Genomic DNA, 12,188 nt, shown 5'->3' on the forward strand with positions numbered 1-12,188 from the left:
CATTGGTTGCGTACAATCCATTGATTTCTTCAGCTCATCACGAGATTTTATCCGTTGATGAGATAACTAAAAGCTGTTTCGAAACCGACAATCAAATGGTCAAATGTGATCCGAAGAACGGGAAGTACATGGCTGTTTGTCTTTTATACCGTGGAGACGTTGTTCCGAAAGATGTGTCCGCTGCGATTAAGTCAATCAAAACTCAGCGATCCGTTCAGTTTGTTGATTGGTGTCCTACTGGATTCAAAGTTGGATTAAACTATCAACCACCTACAGTAATCCCGGGTGGTGATATGGCTAAAGTGCCACGTGCCGTTTGTATGCTTTCGAATACAACTGCAATTGCGGATGCATGGCAAAGACTGGATTATAAGTTTGACTTGATGTATGCAAAACGAGCATTCGACGACAGAAAAGTTCTGAAACGTCGGATTCTGAAACGTCGGGTTCTGAACTGTCGGGTTCTGAAACGTCGTGGTTCCGAAACGTCGGGTTCTGAAACGTCCAGGAGCCGAGACCTTCTATTAGAGGACATACGGTATTTTGTTTTCAGGCTTCTCCTTTTGAATACCAGTATTAGTGAAACTTTTCTCATCATCTTCTCCTTCTTACTGCAGATGAGGTTCTATTATTTTTCCTCTCTTCGAATTCATCCAAATTCATGATTCAGAATAATAAGCGCTGGTGAATCAGTGGCTCTCCTACCATACGGACCGCTTCGTAGTGCTTCTCTAGAAGTTTCTTTCATATCCTATAACATTTACAACCTATTTCTTTGCACTACAAACTTATCAATTCTACTGGCAATGTACTTTAGATACTCTTTGATTTGTCATGGAAAAGCTGAAGGCATGCCAGTGATGAGGAACTTTGGATTGACCTGGATTTTATCTGTTGGGATGTTGGTAAGGAAATCGATTACCCCAAAAATTGCATGTCATGAATATTTTAAGGTTGTTATTATAATACCACCTTACGATTTTTCTACCGTAGTCCTTAACACGGAAAAATCATATCCTGAATACAAGCTTCTTGAAACATATGGAGAATTCGGTGGATTCAAATCGACAACTAGACTCGTTTATGTTGTAAATACTACAATTCTAATGGGAATCCCATATCTAATTCCTGTATTTATTCTAGTATTTAGGCATAAAATATTCAAACAGATCAATGAAGTTCAGACTCATTTAAGTGATCGGACCAAGAAGGCTTCTTTGGATTTGGTTAGGGTGAGTGAGTTTGGAATTTTTAAAATGTTTTTTTTGTATTTGTTCCAGGCTCTCACAATGCAAGCAATGTTTCCAATGATTTGCTTGATTCCCAATGTTGCATATTTTGTTTTATCACAGGTAAATCAAGGATGTCCGGGATGGCCTCTTCTGAATTTTTTGGAATGTCGAAAAAATTTAAACATTTCGGATTTCGGAATCCCTCTTGCGGTTGGAAATTCGGTGGGCGAAGCGACAACAGCTACGGTTTTCAAAATTAGTGCATGCGCCTTTAAACCGTACTTCGCAATTAATTTATTTTTGGTTCATTTTTAGTTGTTTTTTAAAGGTGGGGGGGACATGAAAAAATAATGTTCTCGAAATTCCGTTCAAAGATGCTCCTCGAGGAGTTGAACTTGTGAGGGCGAAGAAGAGGGTGCGGCGCCGCTACCGACTGAGCCACGCGGGTAAAGAGAAAGCGCATGCCCGATTGCATACATAAAGGCGAGGACGACACCTGTACACAGAGTGACATTAAGCGTTGTACACCGTGACGGTAGAATGCATACTCTAGCTACAAAAAAACTACGAAAAATCTCCTGTCCCCCCACCTTTAAAAAATTTTTTAAGGGAAATAAACTCAGGATCGATTAAAATTAGACAAGAACTGTCAAAAAAGGGCGAAACATTGGGAAAAAAAGGGCAACGGCATGAATTAAATTAATTGCGAGGTACGGATCAAAAGCTCACGCATAAATTTGGAAGGCCGTAGCTGTTGTCGCTGCTGGAGTGATGCTCCGCGCACCCTCGAATTTTCAGCAGCAAAGTTTCGTTGAAAATGCAAAAAATGAAAATAATTCAGCCCGAGGCCCGCAAGAAGCTTTCCTTTAAAATACCGTAGTCCATTGCTCTAATTCTGAGAAAAAAAAACTCGAAACTGAAAATTGTCGGAATTGATTAAATTTGATGAGATAACTTAAAATTCAGAGCATTCACAATCCCTTCATAATTGCCGAATTTATTCCATTTCCGACCTGTATTATTCCGTGCCTCATTGATCCGATTCTTACCATTTACTACGTGGCACCGTATCGAAGTTTTGTAACGAGACGACGACGAAGTGTAGCTGCCGCACTCACCGTCTCAGTTGCTCCATCTTCCACAAGAACTATTTGAACTATTTGAATTGTATTTGTGAAAACATTTATTTTGTAAAATGTAAAATGAAGAGATCAAGAATTATTGTTTTCCACATTGATTTTGACAATATCAGATGACCGAAGAACAGCTCTGTCGAGAACTCCGATTGGTGTTAAAAGATTTTCTGTGAATTTTATAATTAGTTGAATCACTGGAGCTACAGTAACCCACCGACAATGACATGGTCTGATGATAATTGAAATGCTTTTATTGTCGCTGTGACTTTTGTTTTTTCACACATATCGAATGTTGCCGACTTGTTGGCTGCTTTCTAAAAATGAAGAAATTTAAGAAGCTTGGTTTTGTATGATTTTTCGGCTCCACCTCTAGAAAACTCAAATAACGAGCTCGCAGGACTGCACGTCGATTCTGTTCTTCCTGTTCGTTGCTTGAACTCATCTGGTTAACTTGTTAAGGTATGGTACGATCCATGTGGTCCTATTTTTAGATAAAACTAGTTTTCATATTTTTCAAAGAATTCTGACAAAGTATAAATAAGGCTCCATCGTGAATACAAATACTTTATTCGTCAGAGATCATTCAGAGTATTCGGTAGAGATCACTCGCTGGGTCGTGAGCTCATTTGGACTCGAGAAATTTCGGATAGTTTCTTTTGTACGGCTGATACGAGTTGAGTACTTTCTCCAACCAATTCCTTGAGTTCTCCAACTTTTTCCCGCTGCACTGCGTCGTTTTGTATCATTTTCTGCTCCACTTCATCTTCCATGTTTCCTGCTTCGATTGGAAATGAGTCGATTAAAATCTAAAAAGAAAAAAATCACAAATACTGATGAATCACATGAATCATTTACCTCGATATTCTTTGCAGATTTAGCAATACTTGCAGCGAAAATAGCACAATTTGGTTCTTCTTCATGATCTTGAGAAATTGCATCGAATTCGCACGGTGGAGCTGTCGCTTGTAGCACTCCAATGGCATTTGTCATTAACGATGCCATTTCGTTGATCATATCTTGCAACTGTGTCATACGATCAGCCATTTTTTAGGATTCTGAACTACTTGACTTTTAATTCAAATTTCGGAACTCGGAACATTATAAAGATCATAAAGATAATTTGGCGATGGTAAGGTTCACCGGTGAAGTTTGAAGAACGAATAAAATATATGATGAAAAAATTTTATATGGCAATGCAATAGACCAGATTTTAGGAAAATATACTTTGCATAATCTTGACAACTATAACTCCTTATTTTAATTACTTTTATCCCAGAACCAGCGATCATTGACCCATCCCGCCCGTTCCAATGGCCATATACGTAGACTGAGGCGAATCTGAACGAGGCCTTCGGGGACCGGACCGAAATGCCGGGAATCGGTGGACACTGGTGTATTATCTCCTTGTAGAAATACATGTCCAATTGGGACACGTCCAGATGGTAGCAAGTGAGAAGTAATTGGGTCGCCTTCCTGAAAATCGTTCAGTTTTTATGATAGTTTTTGAAGATAGATATCAGGCTTTCATGATTAAAAAAAAAAGTAACCCACTTTGCCAACTATCCGTTTACAAAGCAATTCTTTTGGTTTTTGAGGGTTGATACAGCCAACAATGTCGCCAACTTGAATGTTATCGAATTTGACACCTGAAAACGTTTTTTTTTTTTCAAAAAAAATGAACTGATAAATAAAAACATACTGAGTCTTTCAGCAAGGATTAATTCACCGTCTTGACAGGTCGGATGCATCGATGGACCGCTGCAAATGAGAAGTTCACCGACATGCTTGCTGATGGTGTGTCCCACACAATAGAGTGCTACTGTTCCTGAAAAATACTACGAAAACATTGTATTTTTGACTTGAATATATTCAATCTGCATCATTTTAAATGATACATTTATGGGGTTATTCATGACATAAAAATGTATTTTTTGTAATTTTTAAACACAAAAAATTAATGCATGCATGCGAAAAAATGTATTTTATGTATTTTTTCGTATTTCTTTGTATTTAAAAAACAAATCATGCATAACCCCATTAAATTCTAAAACTTTTTTGTGTCACAAAAAAGGAACCGATAAAGCGTACCTGTAGTAAACCTCCGCAGGAATTTAAGCACCATTTTCAGCTGAAATATAGAAATAACTAAACAACAAAATAGATTTTTAAATAATTACTTAGCAAACAAACAAATAAATTGTCAAGGAGTGGAGACACAAATGTTTTGAACGTTGTGTGCATTTAGACGCCGAGCTGTTTGCGTACCAAACACCAGAAAACGGTGCACGTGACGTGTAGATTCTCAGCTAGATTTCATCGTTTTCTTGCAGGATTCAGAAGAAAGTGGACCACGATTCAGTTTCTTAAATGCTTTTAAAAATCTAATTTCTCTAAAAAAAATTAACTATTTTTCATTCAGGAGGTCGTCATCAAGCAAAGATGGCGACCAATGGCGTCTACATCGTTATGGGTGAGGCGAATTGCGTCGTAGCTTTACTCAACAAAGCTAGAAGGTAGAATTGTAATTGGGAAATGGATATTGAAAAAAAGAAGCTTTCAGACAATATCAGCTATCACAAGTTCCGACGTTAGAAGACACAGATCCATTGCTTCGGAATTTTACCGACTTGAAAGAAGTTCTGAATGAGGTACTGTAAAATAGTCCAGAAATAAGTTTATTTTGCTATTGACACATCTAAATACTATACTAAAACTATAGAAGCATTTTGTATCAGGAGAATTTACAGGTAGCTGATCTTGCTGATATGAATCCACAAACATACCTATCTCCGTTCCTGGATGTGATCAAAGCCCAGAACACCAATGGACCGATAACAGAAGCTGCATTGGCTGCAGTTGCAAAATTCCTTAACTATGGACTCATCGATGCCAGTAGTATCAAGGCGGCGAATGCAGTGGAGTCGATTGCCTATGCTGTCGTTCATACTAAATTCATCGGTGGAAAAAGCAGTGGAAGCGATGAATGTGTCCTTTTCAAGATCTTACAGGTACAGAAACAAATTTAAGCCATTTTTTTATTGAGTTAAAAAATATTGAAAATCGAATTTCAGGTGCTCCGTTCGCTTCTCCTCTCACCACCAGGAATCTTATTGTCCAATGAAGCAGTTTGTGACATGATGCAGTCGTGTTTCAGAATAGTTTTCGAACAAAATCTATCCTTGCTGTTAAGAAAAGTAAGTCTTGAAATTTTGTTTCTGCTCAATATATAAAATTTGTTTTTCAGGCAGCTGAATCAACTCTTGCTGACATGACTCAACTGATTTTCACTAGACTTCCGACTTTTGTAGAAGACACACGTCATCCGTATATTCGGCAACTGGTACGGTAACAAGAGCTGTATTTTTTTCCAAAGTTAAAAATTTCAGGTAAATCCTTCTGAGAAACGCCAGAAACGCAAGAAGAAGCGACAATCATCTACTCACATCGAACACAAGGAGAAGAAAGATGATGAAACGGAAAGTAATGCAACAGAGTCAACGAAACTGATTACTGCGACTTCTGAACCAGAAATTGACGGAGCAGCTACACTTGGTAAGTTTTCTTTTTTTCAAATTTTCGAATTGAATTCAAAAGATACAGGATACGATGTGGTCTTGACTACTGATCCCCCTGTCGATGCTGTAACTCATCCAGATCGAAACGTAGATGAGGTGAAAAAAGAGAGGCTCTCTGAAGGAGAAGAAGCAGATTCAGAATCGGAAGGAGGAGAAGAAGAGAGGCCGATCAGAACTCATGGCGGTCTGCAGCGAGAGATAGTTTCAGACGAAGAAGATCCATTATCAAACGATGATCATACAGTAGGCGGAGAAGAAAAAATGCCATACGGATTGCCATGTTGCAGAGAGTTGCTGAGGTATAATTTAAAATTAAATAGACTGGAATAGTAAGAATTTCAGATTCCTCATCACCATGATCAATCCTCTCGATCGCCATAACACCGAATCCATGGTTGTCCTTGGGCTGAATCTGCTGATTGTGGCACTGGAAGCAGTTGCAGACTTCCTCCCCAACTACGAAATTCTGATGCCTCTTGTCAGAAACGAGTTGTGCAGAAGTCTTCTACAACTGTTAGACACTGAAAAACTTCCGGTTCTCGCAGCAACGAATCGATGTTGTTTTCTCTTATTCGAATCGATGAGAATGCATCTGAAATTCCAGCTGGAGAGCTATTTGAAAAAACTGCAATCGATTGTGTTGTCCGAGAAAAATCACACAAACAGTGGAACAGAGCAGAAAGAAATGGCTCTAGAATCATTGGTACAACTTTGGAGAATTCCTGGACTTGTAACAGAAATGTATTTGAATTTCGACTGTGATCTCTACTGTGGGTAAGTATTTTGGTTTTGAGTTGTTTTTCAAAAAATTGTTCTACAGAAACATTTTCGAAGATCTCACGAAACTTCTCGTGGAGAATTCATTCCCAACTTTGGGAGGTCACACCGCCTCTCTGCTTTCCCTGGATGCTCTCTTGGTGGTTATTGAAACTATTGAACAAAACTGCGAAGATCTTGAAAATGGAACAATTGAGGTTACAAAAGAACAAGAACAGAAAGAGTGAGTATAATTATTTTCCCATCCTAATTCTTAGAAAAAAAGTGTATTTTTTTCAGCTTGAAAAAATTGGGTCTCCCAGTTCTCAGTGGTTACGATATTGGTAGAAAGTTGAACACACCTATTGGAGATCAGAAGCCTCACAGCACGTCCCCGATTCCTCCAGCGTCCACTCTTCTTCTCCGTTCCAACCGACACTCTCCATCCAACAATCTTCCATCTATGACGGAAATCATCGAACAGAAGAAACGCAAACGGTTGATTGCCGAAGGAACAGAACTTTTCAATCAGAGTCCGAAGAAAGGAATTGCATTTTTGAGAGAAAAGGGAATTCTAGGACACGACGAAGAAAGTTTGGTACAATGGTTGAGAGCAAATCCACAGCTAGATAAGAAGGCTATTGCGGATTATATCTGTAATCGTAAACATGCTGAGGCGAGTTTGAAACCTTCAATTTTTATTAACTCAACGTTTCTTTTCAGACTCTGAAAGCCTTTGTGAAAAGCTTCCCATTCGAAAACACTCGTCTGGATGTTGCTCTTCGTATGTTCCTCGAGACATTCCGTTTGCCCGGAGAATCGGCTGAAATTTCACTTGTGATGCAACACTTTTCGGAGGAATGGTCTTTTGCTAACAATGAACCATTCAACCATATTGATGCCGCGTTCACACTATCATACGCTATCATTATGTTGAATGTTGATCAGCATAATCCACAGGTTTGTTTCACTTTCGGTTTTTTAAATATAAATGTTCCTATTGCAGGCCAAACGAAACCAACCACCTATGACAGTCGACTGCTTCAAAAAAAATCTTTCTGGAACCAATGGGTCTAAGGATTTCGATCCGGCAATGTTGACTGATATGTATCATGCTATCAAGTCGGAAGAAATTGTCATGCCTGCTGAACAGAAGGGTAGTGTAAAAGAGGATTACATGTGGAAGGTGCTTCTTCGCCGAGGAGAAACGTCCGAAGGATCCTTCTTCCATGCTCCAACAGGATGGAATGATCGTGATCTATTCGCTGTTTGCTGGGGACCTGCTGTGGCTGCTTTGAGCTACGTATTCGACAAATCAGAACATGAACAAATACTTCAAAAAGCTCTCAATGGATACAGGAAGTGTGCCAAGATTTCAGCTCATTATGGAATGAAGGAAGTCTTTGATAACCTGTGCATCCATCTTTGCAAGTTCACGACTTTGACTTCGATGCGGGAGGGAGGAGCAGAGGATTCTTTGGATCTTCAACGACACAGATCAATGATTGATGTTTCGAACAGTGGAAACTCTGGATCTTCTCTAGGAGGTCTTTCCGGCCACTCACCGGAGGTTGTATCTTTAGCGTTTGGAGAGAATCATAAAGCACAGCTAGCGACCCGAACTTTGTTCTATCTGGTTCATGAGAATGGAAATATCCTGCGCGAAGGATGGAGAAATCTATTTGAAGTGTTGCTTCAGTTGTTCCGAGCTCGTCTATTACCTGCGGAGTTGATCGAAGTGGAAGACTATGTTGATGAAAAAGGATGGGTCAGCATTCAACGCGTTCATCAAAAGTAACGAAATTAATATCTTTATGATTTCGAAACCTTTCATTTTCAGAGAACTTCCAAACACACGAAACGATTCTGGTCTCCTTTCTTGGTTCGGTTTGGGTGGAAGTGCTTCAGAAGTTGATCGTCGTAAGCCAACGCAGGAGCAGCTCAGCGCAATGAAGCTTGCATCTCAAGTCATCGCAGAATGCCGCCCATCACAACTGGTCGCAGACAGCAAGTACCTAACGAGTACCTCACTCGCAGAAATGCTCTCCTCGATTGCTGCTAACAGTGCAATGATTGTAGATAAAGCGGAACCACAGCAAGCGGTTCGTTGTCATTTCGAGATGTTTTAATTCATATAATTTTTCCAGGCCGCTAGTTTGAGTGGAGAAGACGAAGATGCCCTTGTGTTCCATCTCGAGTTGATCGTCGCCATCACATTGGAGAACAAGGATCGTCTTCCTCTTGTATGGCCGCATGTCCGTCGCCATCTTGAATGGCTTCTGTCTCCACGATTTGGTCGTTGTCCAGTTCTGGTAGAACGTGCAGTTGTTGGATTACTGCGTGTTGCCAATCGTAATCTCTTCCGCGATAACACAGTATCTGATGATGTTCTACACTCGTTGGCAATGCTACTCCGTCTCTCTCCTAAAGCTCTGTTCGTGTTCAGTCGTCAAATCGCTTTCGGACTTTACGAACTGATACGTGCGAATGCGGCAAATGTACATAAGAAAGAGCATTGGGCCGTGCTTTTTGCTCTTCTTGAAGCAGCAGGAGCTGCCGTCCTGCCTGACGAGTACGCATTGCAATCGGACAAAAATAGATTGAAAGTAGGAGCTGATCAGCGTAATGCATACTCTGATGTCGAAGGAACCTCTGGACGCGGTTTTGGAGTTGATGAGAGAGCTTACACTTCTGAAGGAGAAGAGAGAAGACGTGGAAATTATGGTAAGAACTTTGAATAATGTTAAATTTCTCAGCTTTCCTTTTTCCAGATTCCGCCAGTGATCTAGAAAGTCGTGTGGATTCAGCTGGATCATTAACTGGAGGGCATAAACCTGTCGATTGGATTCATCTGGACCACAAAGACGCGGCGAAGGCAACGGAAGAAGCTCTAAATGCGCTTGGAGCAAATTCTCATAAGAAAAACTTCCGCCAATACGGTAGTCTCGTGCTCCGAAATGGACTTGGCAGACATGAACCAGCTGCTTTCCTAAAAGTTTGCGAATGTCTGGCATTCCTCCTTCGAGATGCTGTTCACGTCACTCCAGATAACTTTGAGTCGAGCTTACAATGCTTACGAACAATGGTGGAATCCAGTCTTGATGGTGGAGTCTATGCTGCTGGTCCGTTGAGTGGAGATAGTCAGAACCGGCTGAGAAGCACAGTAACTGATGAAAGAGCCACAAAGAAACATCATCATCATCATACTCACAGTAAGAAGAAGGACTTGTCAACTGATGTCTCTGATGAAGCTGATGACAGCAGAAATGAAGAACAACAATTAACTGCTAATTATCAACAAGTAAGCATTAGATCATGAAACGCGAATTCCAAAGAAATATTTTCAGATGTCTCTTCATCTGCTCGATTTATGCTCTCAACTCCACTCACAAACTCCAGCTATTTTCGCGAAATGGGCACAACAAGAAGGCGTCTCCGCCGGAAATCTTGCATCTGTCTCTTTCATTTGGACTGATATCTGGCGTCCACTCCTCCAAGCCATGGGTCGTTTGAGTTGTGACTGTCGACGAGGTGTTCGAGCCGCTGCATTGACGCATCTGCAGAGAGCATTCCTACCTGCCAATATGGCTACTCTAGGAGCTGCTGAATGGCAGTCCTGTTTCGGAGAAGTTCTGTTCCCACTTCTGACAAAACTACTCGAATCATTTTCTCCGATGGATCCTATCGGAATGGAAGATACACGGGTTCGAACTCTTCAAATTGTTGCCAAAACTCTGTTGAATCATCTTTCGGCTCTGTCAGCTCTTGAATCGTTCCCAGAATTGTGGATGCTTTTGCTGGACTATATGGAACAATACTTACGTGTCGACAACTGTGGAAACTTGAACGAGGCAGTTCCAGAATCATTGAAAAATATGTTACTGGTTATGGATAGTACAGCTATTTTCAATGCTATTCCGGGGTTGTACGATATGACAGTCGAACGATTGAATCGTTTTATGCCACAGCTGATCAAAGACACTATTCCGAATCCGCCAAGAAAAGATGATACTGCTCTGCCACCTCAACAAACTACTCGCCCTGAAACGACATCACAGCCAGAAGTAGAACATGCTCCGGGTCTTGAAGTAATTTCTACAACAGTACTTCATAGCTTTAAATTTAATATTACAGCCACCATCGTTCACTGCAGCTACTTCCACTTCTGAACCATCTGTCACACAAGCTTCTGTATCTGCATCTTCCATCAACTCGGATGTTGCTTCAACCCTCGTAACCTGCCCAGAGGATATGACTGTAACAAGTTCCCCAATTCCAATTCAGCAGCCGGTGGTACCATTGGTAATCCAAGCATTTTTGAAATCTAAATTTACACATATCTACTTTCCAGACAGAAGTGATTGTTCACTCCGGACCAACCTCTCCTATTGGCTCTCCACCACAAAGCCACGAAGCTCCAATTCCTCAACAACAGCAGATGAGTCAGCAACAACAGTATGAGCACCAACAGCAACAACAAGCTTCTGCCCATCAACACTATCCGCAATATCAGAACTATCAGCAGCAACACCAGTCCCCACAATACCCGCAACAACATCAGTATGCGTACTCTCCAGAAGCTGCTGCCTATTATCAACAGCAATATGCTCAACAGCAGCAACAATATGCTGATCACTATGCGAATCATTATCAGCAATATCATCAACAGCAGCAGCAAAATATGAATCCCACAAATCCGAGTGTACATGGACAGTTTTCGGTGGCCAATCCCCTTCCAATTCCACCTTCTTATCATCCTATTGTGTCTCCATCTGCAAACAGTGCATTCTCACAAGTCTATACATCATCAGCACAAGGTGTAAGTAGATTTTGTAAAATCTTATTTCTCTTCTAAAACAAAGCGGTATTCCAGAATCCGCCACCTGCTCCAACTTCACAGGAATCACCCTACTTCACTCCGATTCCATATGATCCCAGTCATCAACAACAACCTTGAAGTTCAGAGTTGTTCTTAATTTATTATTGCTATTCTTCCCCTTCGCCCATTACCACCCCGAATTGTGATATTTATTGTTTCCCATTTTTGTAAACTTCTTTTTTTAAAGTTTTCTTTCTGTCTGTGTAATAACTAAGTCTGAAAGCATGCAGCACCGAAAATAGTCGATAACTTGGGTTAGAATGTGTGTCTCTTTGGTTTTCCATTTTCAATCGCTTTCTGTATGTAATTTGGCGAACACCACAAATTTATTTTCCTGAAATTAGTTTATTGCTAATAAAACAATTATTAGAAGAAGTTTGTTGAATTCAGCAGGTCAGAAATGAGAATGGAGATTGGAAACGGAATCCGATCAGATTACCTTCACATTCACAAATATTTGTTTCTGAAAAGAAAGGTAGTAAAATAGGGTTGGCATAAATGCCAAGTTCAAAGTAAATTTCCAGGAGAAATTTGGCCCCGCGACGTTTCGAAAGACGACGTTTCGAAAGTGTGACGTTTCGCAAGTACGGCAATTTATGCTTTGAAAGCT

At 40.5% G+C, this 12,188-nt stretch overlaps 4 protein-coding genes across 4 annotated transcripts in view; 2 read left to right on the forward strand and 2 right to left on the reverse strand.

The window, feature by feature from the left end:
• Positions 1-2,387, forward strand: part of Cbr-srd-74 — a gene marked incomplete at both ends in the record, with an annotated part of 2,712 nt that extends 325 nt beyond the window's left edge. The window contains 5 exons of the mRNA XM_045243845.1: positions 375-622; positions 671-905; positions 954-1,232; positions 1,281-1,352; positions 2,199-2,387. Coding sequence (XP_045095095.1) covers positions 375-622; positions 671-905; positions 954-1,232; positions 1,281-1,352; positions 2,199-2,387 — 1,023 coding nt within the window. The remainder of the gene's footprint in view (positions 1-374; positions 623-670; positions 906-953; positions 1,233-1,280; positions 1,353-2,198) is intronic.
• A 583-nt stretch (positions 2,388-2,970) lies between these two features.
• Positions 2,971-3,412, reverse strand: Cbr-mdt-21 (the record flags this gene model as incomplete). The annotated part of the gene is made up of 2 exons (XM_002641319.2): positions 2,971-3,174; positions 3,224-3,412. 2 exons carry the CDS (start codon positions 3,410-3,412, stop codon positions 2,971-2,973), a joined length of 393 nt encoding a protein of 130 aa, XP_002641365.2.
• Positions 3,413-3,625: 213 nt separating this feature from the next.
• On the reverse strand, positions 3,626-4,490 carry Cbr-immp-1 (the record flags this gene model as incomplete). Its single annotated transcript, XM_002641320.1, has 4 exons — positions 3,626-3,841; positions 3,920-4,014; positions 4,068-4,193; positions 4,457-4,490. 4 exons carry the CDS (start codon positions 4,488-4,490, stop codon positions 3,626-3,628), a joined length of 471 nt encoding a protein of 156 aa, XP_002641366.1.
• Positions 4,491-4,807: 317 nt separating this feature from the next.
• On the forward strand, positions 4,808-11,656 carry Cbr-gbf-1 (the record flags this gene model as incomplete). The annotated part of the gene is made up of 18 exons (XM_045243846.1): positions 4,808-4,881; positions 4,929-5,016; positions 5,116-5,376; positions 5,440-5,562; positions 5,613-5,708; positions 5,755-6,242; positions 6,286-6,717; positions 6,764-6,943; positions 7,000-7,375; positions 7,423-7,659; positions 7,706-8,493; positions 8,540-8,801; positions 8,847-9,423; positions 9,471-10,000; positions 10,047-10,787; positions 10,834-11,001; positions 11,051-11,518; positions 11,573-11,656. 18 exons carry the CDS (start codon positions 4,808-4,810, stop codon positions 11,654-11,656), a joined length of 5,973 nt encoding a protein of 1,990 aa, XP_045095096.1.
• Positions 11,657-12,188: the final 532 nt, after the last annotated feature.

This window comes from Caenorhabditis briggsae, assembly GCF_000004555.2.
Source record: "Caenorhabditis briggsae complete genome, chrIII, whole genome shotgun sequence".
NCBI classification, from domain to species: domain Eukaryota; kingdom Metazoa; phylum Nematoda; class Chromadorea; order Rhabditida; family Rhabditidae; genus Caenorhabditis; species Caenorhabditis briggsae.